Genomic DNA, 13,148 nt, shown 5'->3' with positions numbered 1-13,148 from the left:
TCCAATTAGCTTTCCAGCACCCGCAGCGACGTTGCATATGGGGTGACCTATGGGGGGGGGGGAGGGACACGGTGCCACCACCCCGGACCCCTGTGCCGGGCCGGCGGGCTGAGCACGGACACGCTCGTCTCACGGATGGAGCGACAAACCTCCAAAGAAACGGGGGGGGGGGGGGGGGGGGAGGCGGGATGCAAAGGGACGGTGGCGGGAGCGGGGGGGGATGCCGGGGGGATTGGGGGGGCCTGCAGGAGCCCTGCCCATCCCCGTGGCGTCAGGGCGCCCTTGGTGACACCCCGAAGCTTTCGGGGGGGGGCGGATTTTTGAGCTGAGACTGCCACCTTCTGGGAAGCCACGCGGGGCCCCACGGTGCCCCCCCCCGGCGGGGAAACTGAGGCAGGGGAGACCGCCCCCCTCCCCCCAACTCCTTCTCCATCCTCCCCCTCCCCCCCCCAACCCACGCTCGTGTCGCTGGCACGTTTTGGGTGAAAATAATGCAAAATCCGGTAAAACACAAAACCACTCATCTAACTTCCCCTCCCCCCCCGCCCCAGGGGTGCACCCCACTTTCCCCCAGCCTGCGGGGGGGTGGGTGGGATGGGGGGGGGTGTTCCTCAGCACCCACATCCGCGCTTGGGTGCCCCCCCCCCCCCCCCCCCAGTCCTCCCAGTCCTCCCAGTCAAACCCGGCAGAGGGCACCAGTAAGCCCAGTTTGTTGCCTCTTCTCCCCCCCCGCCCCCCCCCGCCTTTCTCCCCGTGCTGGCCGCGGGGGGAGGGTGGAGGAAGGGGAGGAGGAGGAGGAGGCGAAGGCCGGTGCGGGGGGGATTTAAGGGCTCGCTGTCCCCCCGGGCCGGCCTCCTCCCGCCGCCCAGGAGGGACGTGGGTGTCGGGACCCAACTTTGTGCGGGTACGTGTGTGTGTGTGTGTGTGTGTGTGTGTGTGTGTGTAAGGACACCCCCCTCCCCGGGGCCACCGCTGCCACCCCCGGGGGAGCAGGGGGTCCCTGGGGAGGGGAGGGGGGGGGGATTGAGAGCAACGGCGGGGGAGGGTGCGATGGGGATGCGGGGGGTGGGATGGGGACATGAGTGTGCGACGGGGACACGGGGGTGCGATGGGGACACGGGGGTGCGATGGGGACACGGGGGTGCAGCGGGGACACGGGGGGTGTGATGGGGACACGGGGGTGCGACAGGGACACGGGCATGTGGTGGGACACAGGTGGGTGATGGGGACACGGGCGTGCAACAGGGACACGGATGTGCAATGGGGACATGGAGACGTGATGGGGACACGGGCACGGGGGGGACACAGGCGCAGGATGGGGGACACGGGCATGCAGCAAGGGTGTGGACTTGGGATGGGGACACAGGCATGGGGTGGGGACAGGGGCGTGCAACGGGGACAGATGTGCCACAGCGACACAGGGGTGCCATGGGGACACGGGGGTGTGATGGGGACACGGGTGTGCAACAGGGACACGGGTGTGCAACGGGGACATGGGCATGTGGGGGGGACACAGGCACAGGGTGGGGGACACGGACATACAGCAAGGACGTGGAGTTGTGATGGGGACACAGGCATGGGGTGGGGACAGGGGCGTGCAACGGGGACAGGTGTGCAACAGGGAGATGGGGGGGGGGCCATGGGGACGTGGCCACACGATGGTGACACGGGCTGGGGATGGTGTGCCATGGGGACGGGGGCGTGCCATGGGGACATGGAGGTGCAGTGGGGACAGGGGCATGTGATGGGGACGCGTGTGTGCGATGGGGACGCAGATGTGCAACAGGGACATGGGCACGGGACGGGGACACAGACGTGATGGGGACACAGACGCGATGGGGACACAGGTTGGGGACACAGGCACACAAAGGGGACACGGGCACGGGATGGGGACACAGGCTGGGGACACAGACGTGATGGGGACACAGACGCGATGGGGACACAGGACGGGGACACGGGCACAGGACGGGGACACGGGCACGGGACGGGGACACGGACATGGGATGGAGACACACATGGGATGAGCCACGGGTGCACAATGGGGACACGGCCACGCGACGGGGACATGGCCATGCGACGGGGACCTCCCTGTGCAGTGGGGGTCACAACCGCCATGGGGACAGGGACACGCGCTGGCGACGCCGTGCCACACCATGCGTGGGCCGTGCCACCGTCCCCCAGGCCCGGGTTGGTGCCAGGGAGGTGACGCCCCGTGGGACCGATGGCCGGGGATGGCGGGGGGAGGGTTGGGAGCGGGGGGTGGGGGGAGCTGGCACGTCCCCAGGTGGTCACATCGGACCGGTGACCGCGCGGGGAGGGGACATTTCCCTCCCGTCCTCGCTTGGCCGAGCTCCGGGGCGAAGGTCTCGGTGGGGAAACTGAGGCCCGGAGCGGGTGCCCCCCCCCGGCCCCGCAGCTCTCTCCTACCCAGCGCCCGCAGGATGAAGGCTCTCCTCCTCCTCCTCCTCCTCGCCCAGCTCTGCTCGGCGCAGCTGGTCCCGGGTAGGTGAGGTTGGGGGGTGGGTGTGGGGGGGTGTACACCCCAAAAGTGGGTGCTGTTGGGTGCTATGGAGGTTCCCCCCGTGCAGAGAGGGAGAAGGACCCCGAGTACTGGCGGGGGCAGGCGCAGGAGACCCTGCGGGACGCCCTGCGGCTCCAGCGCCTCAACCAGAACGTGGCCAAGAACCTCATCCTCTTCCTGGGCGACGGTGAGACGGGGGCACCCACCCGGGGGGGGGGGGGGTGTGAGGGTGAGGAGGAGGGGGCTGCCGTGCTCGGGGGGCTGCCCTGAGGATGGGGGAGTGGGGGGCGACGGTCGGTTGGGTGCGATAAAGGGGAGGGGGGGGGGGGCTGCGATAAATTGGATTTGCGAAAAACATTGGGTGCGGCGATAAACGGGGTTTGCGGCCAACTGGGTGCCGGGATCGATGGGGTTTGCAATAATCTGGGCACTGGGATAAACCGGGTTTGCCGTAAACTGGGTGCCGCGATGAGGCGGGGGCTGCGATAAACTGGGTTTGCGATAAACTGGGTGCTGGGATAAACTGGGTGCTGGGATAAACTGGGTTTGGGATAAACTGGGTGCTGGGATAAACTGGGTTTGGGATAAACTGGGTTTGCGATAAACTGGGTGCTGGGATAAACTGGGTTTGGGATAAACTGGGTGCTGGGATAAACTGGGTTTGGGATAAACTGGGTTTGGGATAAACTGGGTGCTGGAATAAACTGGGTGCTGGGATAAACTGGGTTTGGGATAAACTGGGTGCTGGGATAAACTGGGTTTGGGATAAACTGGGTTTGCGATAAACTGGGTGCTGGGATAAACTGGGTGCTGGGATAAACTGGGTGCTGGAATAAACTGGGTTTGGGATAAACTGGGTGCTGGGATAAACTGGGTGCTGGGATAAACTGGGTTTGGGATAAACTGGGTGCTGGGATAAACTGGGTTTGGGATAAACTGGGTTTGCAATAAGCTGGGTGCTGGGATAAACTGGGTGCTGCGATAAATTGGGTTTGCGATAAGCTGGGTGCTGGGACGAACTGGGTTTGCCATAAACTGGGTGCTGGGATAAATCGGGTTTGCAAAAAATTGGGTGCTGCGATGAGTTGGGTGCTGCGATAAAGCGGGCTCGCGGTCAGCTGGGCGCTGGGATGAATCCGGTTTGCAATAAATCGGGCGCTGGGAAAACCCGGGTGCCGCGACAAACCGGGTTCGCAATAAGCTGGGTGCTGGGATGAACCGGGTTTGCCGTAAATCGGGTGCTGCAATAAATCGTGTTTGCCGTAAACTGGGTGCTGTGATTGAGTGGGCGCTGGGATGAACTGGGTTTGCAATAAATCGGGTGCGGGGATAAAGTGGATTTATGATAAAGTGGGTGCTGGGATAAACTGGGTGCTGCGATAACTCGGGTTTGCAATAATCTGGGTGCTGGGATAAATCCGGTTTGTGATGAAGTGGGTGCGGGGATGAACCAGGTTTGGGATAAACTGGGTGCTGCCATAAACTGGATCTGCGAAAAAATTGGGTGCTGCGGTAAAACCGTGTTTGCCGTAAACTGGGCGCTGGGGTAAATCGGGTTTGCAATCAAGTGGGGTAAATTCGGGCTCGCAACAAATGGGGTGCCGGGATAAACCGGGCGCGGGCCGACGCGCGGCGACACGGGTGCGACGAGCTGCCCCGCGCTCGGCGGGAGCTGACGGGTGCCCCGGCAGGGATGGGCGTCTCCACCGTCACGGCCGCCCGCATCCTCAAAGGGCAGCTGCAGAACCGCAAGGGCGAGGAGAGCCTGCTGGAGATGGACAAGTTCCCCTACGTCGCCTTGGCCAAGGTGAGCCCCCCGGGACAACAACCCCCCCCCTCCGGGGTAGAGTTGGGGGGACGACGACGACGACGCGACACCCACCGCAAGGTCGCGGGCGGGCGGCCGGCATCGACCGGGAGACGGAATTAGGTCAGGGGCGGGCGAAGGCAGCTGGCTCCGGTGCCCGCTCGCCGTGCCAGGGTCTGGCCCGTGGGAACCCAGAGGGGGGGCAGGATGAGGCCCGCTCGGCCGTGGGAAGCCACGGGACGCCCCCCCCCGCCCCCCCCCCCCGCTTCTCCTGGGGTCATTTTGCTGAACAAAAGGCTTTTTTTTTTTTTTTAATTATTACTAAATTGGAAGTCGCCGCTGTCTCCCTTCGCTCCGCGGGGGACGCTCGCGGCGGCGGCTGGTCTCTTTCCCTGCCTAAAAATGGGCTGAAAAAAGGCTAAAGCCGTTAAAAACGCAGCAAGGCGATGATGCGCAACCACCTCGGGGGGCAAAAGAGAGGGGGGGACAAGGGGCAGAAGAGGGGGGGCACGGGCAGGATGGGCGTCCAGTGCAGCCAAACAGCACGAGGAGGGGAGCAGCAGGGTGGGGATAACGATGGTGATGGTGCCCCAGGGTGGGGGATGATGATGGTGTTGAAGCCCCAGCGTGGGGATGATGACGGTGATGGCACCCCAGGGTGGGGGATGATGATGGTGATGGTGCCCCAGGGTGGGGGATGATGATGGTGATGATGCCCCAGGGTGGGGGATGATGATGGTGTTGAAGCCCTAGCATGGGGATGATGATGACGATGATGCCCCAGGGTGGGGGATGATGATGGTGATGATGCTCCAGGGGCGGGGATGGTGGTGGTTGGGGATGGTGGTGGTTGGGGATGATGGTGGCAATGATGGTGGTGGCGACGATGATGGTGATGGTTGGTGATGGTGATGATGACGACGATGGTGGTATTTTATTTATCTCCCCCCCCCCTCAGACCTACAACACCAACGCGCAGGTGCCCGACAGCGCGGGCACGGCCACCGCCTACCTCTGCGGCGTCAAAGCCAACGAGGGGACGGTGGGCGTCAGCGCCGGCGTCACCCGTGACCGCTGCAACACCACCAAGGGCCAGGAGGTGACCTCCATCCTCCGCTGGGCCAAGGATGCAGGTGAGGGGCTGGCGGGATGCCGGGGGGGGGGCTGGGTTAAGCGGTGGGGTTTGGGGCTGTTCTCACCTTTGTCCCCTGAATTCGTGGTGCAGGCAAGGCGGTGGGCATCGTCACCACCACGCGGGTGACCCACGCGACACCCAGCGCTGCCTATGCCCACTCCGCCAACCGCGACTGGTACTCGGATGGAGAGATGCCCCCCGATGCGCTGGAGGGTGGCTGCAAGGACATCGCCCGGCAGCTGGTGGAGAACATTCCCGACATTGAGGTAGGGGTGGGGACAGGGCCAGCAGGGATGTGGGCTGGAGCCAGCCAGGGATGGGGCCACCAGGGATGGGAACAGGACTCCCCGGGGACAGGACCATGGGTAGATGTGGGACCAGGACCCCCAGTAGATGTTGGGTAAGGACCACCGATGGGTGCAGGACCAGGATTGTGGGTAGATATGGGGCCAGGATCACCAACGGGTGCAGAGCCAGGACCCTCAGAAGATATCGGACTGGGACCACCAATGGCTGCAGAGGCAGGACCTCCAGCAAATATGGGACCAGGACCACCCATGGGTGTAGAGCTGGAACACCCAGCAGATACAGGGTCAGGACCACTGGTGGGTGCAGAGCCAGAACCCCCAGCAGATATGAGACAAGGAACACCTATGGGTGCAGAGTCGGAACCCACAACAGATATAGGACCAGGACCACCCATGGGTGCAGAGCCAGAACCACCATCAGATCTGGGGTCAGCACCGCCCATGGGTGCAGAGCCAGAACCCTGGGTAGATATGAGACCAGGACCACCCATGGGTGCAGAGCCAGAACCCCCAGCAGATTTGGGGTCAGGACCACCCATGGGTGCAGAGCCAGAACCCTGGGTAGATATGAGACCAGGACCACCCATGGGTGCAGAGCCAGAACCCCCAGCAGATCTGGGGTCAGGACCACCCATGGGTGCAGAGCCAGAACTCTGGGTAGATATGAGACCAGGACCGCCCATGGGTGCAGAGCCAGAACCCTGGGTAGATATGAGACCAGGACCGCCCATGGGTGCAGAGCCAGAACCCTGGGTAGATATGAGACCAGGACCACCCATGGGTGCACAGCCAGAACCCCCAGCAGATCTGGGGTCAGGACCACCCATGGGTGCAGAGCCAGAACCCTGGGTAGATATGAGACCAGGATGACCCATGGGTGCAGAGCCAGAACCCCCAGCCGATATGAGACCAGGACCACCATGGGTGCACAGCCAGAACCCCCAGCAGATCTGGGGTCAGGACCACCCATTGGTGCAGAGCCAGAACCCTCAGCAGATGTAGGACCAGGACCACCCATGGGTGGGGTACCAGGACTGTTGGGTGGAGACGGGACCGGGACCACTGATGGGTGCACCACCAGGACCCCCGCCAGCCGTAGGGCTGGGACCACCAGACCCCCAACCCCTGTACCTCCAGACGCCCAAATCCCGCGTAACCCCCCCCTCCACTCAGCCCTCTCCTTTCCCGTACCTCTCATGCCCAAAACCCTTCCCTTTCCCCCCCCGATCCTGCCCCTCGCTGCGGATTTACCCAGAAATTCAGCCCTGCAAATAAATACTCTTCTGTCCTTCAAAATAGCCCCAAAGCAAAACATTTCAGCCTGTTATTTAGCTCTTTAATAGCCTCTTCTTCTTCTTCTTTTTTTTTTTTTATCCCTTTAATATAATTTTAACTCCGTCCCAGGCTGGAAATAATTATATAGTGGGGAAAAGACATTTTTTTCCCTTTTTTTTTTTTTTTTTTTCTCTTTTCGCTTAATAATTTTGGCGGCAGCGTTTTGCAGCTTTATAATTCACCTTCTGCGCGGAGAAAGGCGGCGGGGGGGGGGGGAAGAATTAAAAAAAAAAAAAAAATCTCCGCTCGGTTATAAATAACAGAGGCCAAATAAATCGGGCTCCAAAGCAAACAGCGGGAGCCGCGGGATGGGGCTCCGTCCCGGCGGGTTCACGCGGGGACCCCGATGTGGAGCAGCCCTCCCACCGATGTGAAGAAAAAAAAAAAAAAAAAAAATTAAAAAAAAAAAAGCCAAATTTGCTGCTGGAAATGGTTATTTTTCGCCTTGGGTTTTAATTAATAGGAAGGCATTCAGGGTTATTTCGAGCGAGGTGAAATTCCTCGCGTGTTTTCGCCCGCTTTTTTTTTTTTATTATTATTATTATTTTTACGCGACGCCAGGGTTTTCCTGGACATCCCGCTCCGCCTCCTCGGGGGTTTCCCCCCCTCCGTTAAACCCAAAATAGGGTGGGGGGGGGGGGGAATAAAAAGAATTAAAAATACTTTTTAAAAATGCGGTTTGGTTTTTTTTTTTTTCCCCCCTCCTCTTTCGCAGGTGATCTTGGGCGGCGGGCGGAAATACATGTTCCCCAAAAATGCCAGCGACGTGGAGTACCCCCACGAGGACAAGCATCGGGGAACCCGCCTGGACCGCAGGGACCTCGTGCAGGCCTGGCACGATGCCAAGCCCCCCGGCAAGGTGACGGGGACCTTTTTTTTTTTTGGGGGGGGGGGGGAAGGGGTAAACACACATGTTTTGGGGGTGGGGGTGATATATAAAGCAGCCCTGGGGGTTGGCGGAGGCCACGGGGAGGTGACAACCTGCCTGTCCCCCCCAGGTGGCCAGGTACGTGTGGCACCGGCGGGACCTGCTGGCGCTCAACCTCAGCCGCGTCGACTTCCTCCTGGGTGAGTCCCAGCACCCCAAGGGTGCCCCGGCCTCAACCGGGTGCTTTGGGGGATCCCCCGGCCCCTCCCGGGCTGCTGGGGCAGCTGGAGCGACCAGTTACCCTCAGGGATGCTGGTATCCCGCCCCCCCCGCCCAAGGATGCTGATACACCCCTGGGGATGCTGGTACCCACCCCACCATCCCCCGGATGCTGCTACCTCCGAGGGATGCTGGTACCCCCCCAGGGACACTGGTCCCGACCCCCCAGGGACGCTGCTACCTCCAAGGGATGCTGGTACCCCCCCGGGGATACTGGTCCCGACCCCCCAGGGATGCTGCTACCTCTGAGGGATGCTGGTACCCCCCCGGGGATACTGCTCCCGACCCCCAAGGGATGCTGCTACCTCCGAGGGATGCTGGTCCTGACCCCCCAGGGACGCTGGTACCCCCCCGGGGATACTGCTCCCGACCCCCGAGGGACGCTGGTCCCAACCCCCCAGGGATGCTGATCCTCCCCTGGGGATACTTGTACCCCCCTGGGGATACTGGTCCTGGCCCCCCCAGGGATGGTGGTACCCCCCCAGGGATACTGGTCCTGGCCTCCCCAGGGATGCTGGTACCCCCCCAGGGATACTGTTCCTGGCCCCCCCCCCCTCCAGGGATGCTGGTACCCCCTGCAAAAATGCTGCTACTCCCCTGGGGATGCTGTTACCCCCCCGCCAAGGATGCTGGTACTCCCCTGGGGATACTTGTACCCGCCTCCCCCCCCCACCCCAGGGATGCTGCTGCCTGCAAGAGATGCTGGTACCCCCCCTCCCCCTCAAAGATGCTGGTACCTCCAAAGGATGCTGGTACCTGCCCCTGGGATGCTGCTGCCTCCAAGGGGTGCTGGTACCCCACCCCGGGGATGCTGGTACCCCCAAAGGGATGCAATTCTCACTCCCTGGGGATGCCGGTACCCCCCCAAAGGGCTGGAAGTTTCACTCCTTGGAGACACAGGGATTTTTGCCCCGTGTTGCGATTCTCCAGCCCAGCCGGGCTGCAGGATTTGGCCGGGCCAGAGGAAGGAAGGGCTGGGAGCATCTCCCCGGCTCCTATCTAATCACGCTGGATCCGGGGGCAGCTGAAACGCTTGAGCCAGCACGAGCGGCAAGCGACGGGGCTGGATTTGGCCCTCTTTTTTGGGTGTTTTTTTTTTTTTTTTCGTGGGGAAAGGATGTCCCCAGCAGCGTCACTGTCCCCAGGCCTCTTCGAGCCGGGTGACATGGTGTACGAGCTGGATAGGAATAACGAGACGGACCCGTCCCTCACCGAGATGGTGGCTGTAGCCATCAGGATGCTCCAGAAAAATCCCCGGGGGTTTTTCCTCCTGGTTGAAGGTGGGGGGGGGGGGAGGAAAGGGAGGTATGGGGGTGCAAAGGGGGAGTAAAAGGGGGTGATGGGAGGATGCATGGGGGGAAAAGAGGGGGATGAGGGACGCGAAAAGGAGGGAGGATGAAAGGGGTGATGGGGGAATACAGAAAAGGGGGGATAAAGGGGGTGATGGGGGGGCAAAAAGGCGGAGGATGATGGGGGGGCAAAAGGAGGGGGGGATGGGGGGGCAAAAAAAGGGGGGATAAAGGGGTGAGGGAGGAGTGTAAAAACTGGGGGATGATGAGGGATACAAAAAGGGGGGGATAAAGGGGTGACGGAGGGGTGCAAGAAGGGGGGATAAATGGGGCAACGGGGGGCTGCAAAGCAGGAGGGATAACGGGAGGGATGGGGGGTGCAAAAAGAGGGGGATGATGGGGGGGATGCAAAGGGAGGGGACCAAGGGGATGGTGGGGATGCGAAAAGGGGGGTATGGGGGGGAGAGGGTGTGAAAAAAGGGGGGGGATGAAAAAGGGGCGATAAGGGGTGCAAAGCAGGGAAGAGAAGGGGAGTGAGGGATGCCGAGGCGGGGGGGGAGGGGATGGAGGATGCCGGGGCCGCGGCGGGCGATGCCGAGCGGTGCCGGGGGTCACAGGGGGCCGCATCGACCACGGGCACCACGAGGGGAAGGCGAAGCAGGCGCTGCACGAGGCGGTGGAGCTGGACCGGGCCATCGGGCTGGCCGCCCGCCTCACCTCGCCCCGCGACACCCTCAGCGTCGTCACCGCCGACCACTCGCACGTCTTCACCTTCGGCGGCTACACCCCGCGTGGCAACCCCATCTTTGGTGAGTCCCTGCCGGGGACAACCCTGGGGACACCTTGGGCATGGCCCCGTCCCGCTGACGGTGCCAGGGACAACCCTGGGGACACCTTGGGGATGTCTCCATGTCCCACTGACAACCCTGGGGACAATCCTGGGGACACCTCGGGCACGGCCCCGTCCTGCTGACGGTGCCAGGGACAACCCTGGGGACACCTCGGGCATGGCCCCGTCCTGTTGACGGTGCCAGGGACAACCCTGGGGACACCTCGGGCATGGCCCCGTCCCGCTGACGGTGCCAGGGACAGCCCTGGAGATGTCTCCGTCCCCCTGATGGTGCTGGGGACACCTCAGGGATGTCTCCATGTCCTGCTGATGGTGCTGGAGACAACCCTGGGGACACCTTGGGGACATCTCCATCCTGCTGACGGTGCCGGGGACAACCCTGGGGACACCTTGGGGATGTCTCCGTGTCCTGCTGATGGTGCCAGGGACAACCCTGGGGACACCTTGGGGATGCCTCCATCCCACTGACGGTGCTGGGGACACCTTGGGAATGTCTCTGTCCCCCTGATGGTGCCGGGGATAACCCTGGGGACACCTTGGGGACGTCTCCATCCCGCTGACGGTGCTGGGGACAACCCCGGGGACACCTCGGGGATGCCTCCGTGTCCCGCTGATGGTGCTGGGAACAAACCCCGAGAACACCTCACGGATAGCCCCATCCCGCTGACAGTGCTGGGGACAACCCCGTGGACACCTCGGGGACGTCTCCGTCCCGCTGACGGTGCCAGGGACAACCCTGGGGACACCTTGGGGATGTCTCCGTGTCCTGCTGATGGTGCCAGGGACAACCTGGGGACACTTTGGGGACTCCTCCGTGTCCCACTGACGGTGCCGGGGACAACCCTGTCCCCCTGACGGTGCTGGGACACCTCGGGGATGTCTCCATCCCCCTGACGGTGCCAGGGACAACCCCGGGGACACCTTGGGGATGCCTCCGTCCTGCTGACGGTGCCGAGGACAACCCCGGGGATGGCCCCATCCCACTGATGGTGCCGGGGACAACCCCGGGGACACCTCGGGGACGTCCCCCTCCTGTTGACGGTGCCACACACCCCCCCCCCCCAGGTCTGGCCCCCATGCAGAGCGACGTGGACCGCAAACCCTTCACCTCCATCCTCTACGGCAACGGCCCCGGCTATAAAATCGTGGCGGGCGAACGAGAAAACGTCTCCGCCGTGGATTTCGGTGAGCGTTTTTTTCGGGGGCGAAACCCCCTGGAAAGTGCCGCAGCCTGGTTAAAACGAGTGATTTTTTTTGAGGGGGGGGGAATTATTCTGAATTTTGGCCTTTTTTCCCCCCGGCCCCCTTTCCCCCCAGCGCACGCCGACTACCAGGCCCAATCGGCCGTGCCGCTGCGCCAGGAGACCCACGGCGGCGAAGACGTGGCGGTTTTCGCCCGCGGCCCCATGGCCCACCTCCTCCACGGGGTCCACGAGCAAAACTACATCCCCCACGCCATGGCTTACGCCGCCTGCATCGGCGCCAACCGAGCCCACTGCAGCAACGCCGCCGCCGCCCGCCCGGCCACCGCCGCCATCGCCCTCCTCCTGCCCTTCCTCGCCCTCCTCTTCCTCCTCTCCTAAAGCGCCTCTCGCTCGCAAGCCACGGAGTAGGGGGGGGGGGGGATTTATTTTTAATTCCTTCCCCCCCAACACAACACCCCCCCCCCCTTTTTTTTTTTTTGTTTTTTGTTTTTTGTTTTCCTCCCCCCGTTGTTTCTTTTTTTGGGGTAGCAGCGCCCGGAAAGAGGGGAGAAAGAGGGGGGGGGGTGTTGGGGGGGCCGGGGGGAGAGAAAGACTCAGCGGAGCAAAAGCAGCCGCCGGTGGTTTGGTGCCGGGAGCTGCCTCTGTAAATACACGGTTCCTTCCCCTGTAATTACCATCCCCTGCCTTGTCCCATCCCGAACCCGCCGCGGGATTTGGGATGGGAGCCGGAGCCTCGGCGGATAAACCCCCCCTCTTTGAGCAAAAGAGGGGAGAAAAAAAAAAAAAACCCACCACACCAAAAAAAAAAAAAAACCCCCCAAAAACAAAAAACAGAAAAACCAAAACCACGCCGCGGGGACTGGCTCCCAAAAACGCCTCCCGCTCCCTTCGGCTGAGGACTGACCCTGGCGCCCAACTCGTCACATGCGCGGGCACCCAGAAACCACACGAAGATGGAGAAAGCTGGGGGGCGGGGGGGGAGAAAAAAAAAAAAAAAGAAAAATTAACTCACTGGGTTAATTTGTCCGCGAAATTTGGGGTGGTTTTTCTTTTTCTTGCCTCCTGGGTGATTTCTTCTGCTTCAAAAATCCTTCGGTTTAAGATAATTTGCTGCCCCGGGGGGGGGGGGGGGGGGGGGGGGGAGGGGAAGGTTTTGGGGCTGGGAGAAGGCAGCGAAGGGGGATTTAAGGGGCGGTACCGGCTGGGGCGCGCCCCCTTCGTTTAGGGTGGGGTAATTAGGGAGGGTGATTAGGGGGTGGGGTAATTAGGGGGTGGGGTAATTAGGGGAGGGGGTTTTTGCAGCTTGCGAGGTGGGGGGGGGGGGATTGAGGTCTGCCATGGGAGGGAGGGGGGTCCTGGGTGTGTAAATGCCACCGGTGCCCGTGCAAATGTCACCGTGCCCGTGCAAATGTCACCGTTGCGTGTGTAAATGCCACCGTTGCGTGTGCAAATGCCACCGTTGCGTGTGTAAATGTCACCGTGCCCGTGCAAATGTCACCGTGCCCATGCAAATACCACCGTTGCGTGTGTAAATGCCACCGTTGCATGTGT

General features: G+C 62.2%; 1 protein-coding gene across 1 annotated transcript; it reads left to right on the top strand.

Moving 5' to 3' along the window:
• The first annotated feature begins 765 nt into the window (after positions 1-765).
• On the top strand, positions 766-12,549 carry ALPL (alkaline phosphatase, biomineralization associated). The gene is made up of 12 exons (XM_074560621.1): positions 766-904; positions 2,417-2,502; positions 2,589-2,708; positions 4,213-4,328; positions 5,287-5,461; positions 5,554-5,729; positions 7,822-7,965; positions 8,105-8,174; positions 9,399-9,533; positions 10,160-10,351; positions 11,458-11,577; positions 11,710-12,549. The coding sequence occupies exons 2-12, from the start codon at positions 2,442-2,444 to the stop codon at positions 11,973-11,975; spliced, it is 1,575 nt and encodes a 524-aa protein (XP_074416722.1). The 5' UTR covers positions 766-904; positions 2,417-2,441; the 3' UTR covers positions 11,976-12,549.
• The last annotated feature ends 599 nt before the right edge of the window (positions 12,550-13,148 follow it).

Source organism: Larus michahellis, chromosome 16, assembly GCF_964199755.1.
Source record: "Larus michahellis chromosome 16, bLarMic1.1, whole genome shotgun sequence".
NCBI lineage: Eukaryota > Metazoa > Chordata > Aves > Charadriiformes > Laridae > Larus > Larus michahellis.
Note: the sequence above shows the minus strand (reverse complement) of the source record. Positions and strands in the feature narration are given on the sequence as shown.